General features: G+C 60.2%; 1 protein-coding gene across 1 annotated transcript; it reads left to right on the forward strand.

Moving 5' to 3' along the window:
- Positions 1-327: 327 nt before the first annotated feature.
- Positions 328-3,619, forward strand: TNFSF9 (TNF superfamily member 9). Its single transcript, XM_060006558.1, has 3 exons — positions 328-591; positions 1,197-1,230; positions 2,610-3,619. The coding sequence occupies exons 1-3, from the start codon at positions 328-330 to the stop codon at positions 3,068-3,070; spliced, it is 759 nt and encodes a 252-aa protein (XP_059862541.1). The 3' UTR covers positions 3,071-3,619.
- The last annotated feature ends 215 nt before the right edge of the window (positions 3,620-3,834 follow it).

The raw sequence follows: 3,834 nt of genomic DNA on the forward strand, positions 1-3,834 counted from the left end.
AGAGATAATTAGGAAGAAAGAGGGTCGGTGGGGCAGAGCTTGGAGGGAGGGAGAGACAGAGAGAGAGAGAGAGAGGGAGGGAGGGAGGGAGGGAGGGAGGGAGGGAGAGAGAGAGAGAGAGAAAAGGAGATGGAGAGAGGGAGAGATCCGGGGAAGAGAAAGTTAGGGAAAGTTCGGACAGAACGTGGAGGAGGCGGGGCGGGCGGGAACCAACCTACCGGGCGGATCTCTGGGATCCCCACGGGCCACACCCCGGAAAGCGGGGCTTCGGGATTTTATATAAAGCGCGGTGCAGCGGCCTCGGACCGCAGCCGCCCGCAGCCGGCCATGCCCTCCAGCACCCACGCTGCCCCGGATCCCGAAGCTCAGCGGCCGCTCGCGCCCTCGGGCCGCTCCTGCCACCCGCTGCCCTGGGCCCTGAGCGCCGCGCTGCTGCTGCTCGCTGCCGCCTGCGCCGCCTGCCTGGTGCGCGCCTGGGCCGCGCCCGGGGCTCCTGCATCGCAGGTCCCCGGCTCTGCGCGCAGCCCGAGACTCCCGGAGGGCCTGGAGCTGATGCCCGACGCCCGCACCCGCCTCCCCGACTCTCCGCAGGTGAGATGCGGCCCGATCTGGACCCCGGGAGAGACCCCTACCCAGTTCCGGGACCCCTTCTCCATTCGCTCCCCCTCCACCCCGAGGTCCTTTCTGCATCCCAGGCCGATGGTGGAGGGACCCCCATCGTCCCTCTTGGACCTCCGAGGGCACCGCTTCTTTATCCAGGACTTCGGGGGGCACCCTTCTCGTCCCGCACCCCCGTGAGACCCCATCTCATCCCGGGACCCCAGAGGGGAGCACTTTCTCCATCGCGGACCCCGAGGGACATTTTATCTCGAACCACTGAGGGGACTCCCCCTTTCTTTCGTAACTCGCGGAGAACCTAGGTTTTCTCCCGGACCCTTGGGGTACCCCCTTTCTCTCTCAAGACCCCCCAGTGCCAAGCCCCCTGGAGGGACTCTCTCCTCTTTTCCCTCCTGAGTCCTCGGGGTTCTGTGCTTGCACACAGTAGGGCTGGGGCAGCGCGCGCGCTCTTTTGCAGCGGGAAGGGAAGGGAGCGTAGGCTCAAGACTCGCGCAGATCCCGGGCACTCCACTTTCCAGAGGGCTGCGGGTGCGGGAGGGGGGACCTCCACCCACTTTCCGTTTGTCCTCTCTCGGCAGGGCGTGTTCGCGCAGCTGGTGGTGGCCGACGGAGGTGAGTGATTCCCCCCGACAGGGGGAGGGTGCACTAAGAGGGAGAGCCCCAGGAGAGGGAGGCCTCCTCTGTGACCCAATCCGACCCTCTTCCCCTCCCTTCTGTGAAAAGTGTCCCCTCCCTTCTTAGAACCGCGTCAGCCCGTCTCTGGGTCTCCTCCTCCTCTGACCCCCATCTGTGCCCACCTCAGACCCCGCCCTCTCAGAGCTGGGGCTGGATGCCGCAAATCTCAGCCTGGTAGGGTCTCTCCCACTGGGCTCTGGGAGAGACGGACCCCTCCTTCCCAGCCCTGTCTCCCTTCCTCCCTTCTGGAAACCGTCTTTCCCGTTCACTTCCGCTCCCTCTTCCCGAGACCCTCCTCCCCCCTCTTCTGGAGACTCTCCTCTCTACCTCCTTCCTCTGCCCCTCCCCCTTCCAGACTCCCCTCCTCGTCCTTCCTCCGGAGACCCTCCCCCGCTCCCCTCCCCTTTCTGGGGACTCTTCTTCCCACCCCTTTCCCTCCCCCTTCCAGTCTCTCCTGCCACCTCCTTGCCTTCTCTCTTAAGGAGACCTTCTCCCCATCCTCTCCTCTCCTTGGAGTCCCTCCTCCTTCACCCTCCACCCCCTCCTCCCTCCCTTTATGTTTCCTCTAGGATTTTTCCTCCTTCCCCCACAACCTCCCCCTTCCTCCCCCCTTCCCCTTCTCCATCCCCCCTCCTCTTTCCCCCCCTCCCACTCTGAGTCCTTTCCTTCATTCTATGCTAACTCTGCCCCCTATCCCCCTCTCCTCCCTCTATAAACCCCATCCTTCCATTCCTAGGAGCCCCCTATCCCCCTCCATCATCCTTTTTTTTTTTTAATTTTTTTTTTTTTTTTTTTTTTTTTTTGCGGTACGCGGGCCTCTCACTGTTGTGGCCTCTCCCATTGGGGAGCACAGGCTCCAGACGCGCAGGCTCAGCGGCCATGGCTCACGGGCCTAGCCGCTCCGCGGCACGTGGGATCTTCCCGGACCAGGGCACGAACCCGTGTCCCCTGCATCGACAGGCAGACTCCCAACCACTGCGCCACCAGGGAAGCCCCCCTCTTCCTTTTTGGCATTACATTTCCTCCTCCTCCTGGTTCCTGGAAGTCTGTCCCCCTCCACTTCCTCAATCTCCCTCTTCTAGAAAGTCTTCCCCCTCCCTCGGAATCCTTTCCTTTCTTCTATCCCCCCTTCCCCTCCCCCAGCCCCCCCTCTTTCTGAGACCCTCTCTGAGTCCCCTTACCTTTCTCATACCCCCCTCCCCACTTTTCCCTCTTGTCCTCTCTCCCTCAGAGCCCCTCCTCCCCTCCCCAGGGCTGCGACCTCAACCCTTAGCGATGCCCCCATGCTAAGCATGCCCTGCGTCTTCCTCCCACAGTGCAGCTGACCGAAGGGCCCCTGCACTGGTGCAGCGAGCGGGGGATGACAGGTGTGACCCTGGCACCCGGTGTGAGCTATGACAAGCACACGCACGAGGTGGTGGTGGCCCAGGCCGGAGTCTACTATGTTTTCTTGCACTTGGCGCTGAAGCGTGCAATGGCCAGCAACGGCAACAGCTCCGGCTCCGTCTCTGTGGCCCTGAACCTGCGGCCTCTCCAAGCTGGGGCCGCTGCCCTGGCCCTGACCTTGGACCTGCCACCCCCATCCTCGGGGAACTCAGTGGCTGGTTTCCGGAGCGGCCTGTTGCACCTGGATGCCGGACAGCGCCTGAGCGTCCACCTGCACCTCGCGGTCCGGGAGCCTCGCGCCTGGCAGCTCTCAGCGGACGCCACGGTCTTGGGCCTCTTCCACGTGAACACCCAAGTCCCCACTGGACTCTCCTTGACACAGCTGACGTGACCCCCAGGCCTAGGTGCCACCCTCTGGACCAAGACTGAATCTTGCCTTCCTTTCTTGGGGCCCCTGGTGATGGGGTCTAGCTACTCTACCTCACTGGGCTGGGCCGGGGTCCTTGCTGCTGAGCCCCTCTTCCAGGACTCTCCGGGTCCCTCTGTCACTTGGTATTTATTCTGAGCCTGAGCTCAGACAGTGTACATTATATTAATCCATTCAACTTATATTTATTGAGCTTCTGTTCCGTGCCAGGCACTGTGCAGGGCTAGAGAAACATCAAATAAAAAAGACCTCCCCTCCATCCTTATTTATGTTAATATGTGAGAAATAGAGACTTATTCCCAGTACCCCCCCGCCCCCCGACATGGTACTCATGGGGCTAGCTTGTGGGAGTCCAAGTAACTATGTTGTGTGAGCTTTACTCATTCATGCAAATTTTATCAGGCACTGTTTTAGGTGTTGGGGACACAGCCATGAATAGGACAAGACAAACCCCCCAGCTTTTGCCAGGCTGACGGTCTAGTACGCTGGCTTGACACTGTGACTGTGTGTGACCCTGTGTAACTGGGGCATATGGGAACGTGTGAGGTGGTACGTGATGTTAGATAATAAAGTATTTATATATGTTATGACTTCTGTATATTGAGCATTTACTATATACCAGGCAATGTGAGTTATCTTGCGATTTATATAACTCCCCTGTGCCTTAGGGATTTTATTATTCCCGTGTTACTATTATCTGTGCTCTTGAGATGTTTTACCTATACTGT

Source organism: Delphinus delphis, chromosome 3 (assembly GCF_949987515.2).
Source record: "Delphinus delphis chromosome 3, mDelDel1.2, whole genome shotgun sequence".
NCBI classification, from domain to species: Eukaryota; Metazoa; Chordata; class Mammalia; order Artiodactyla; family Delphinidae; genus Delphinus; species Delphinus delphis.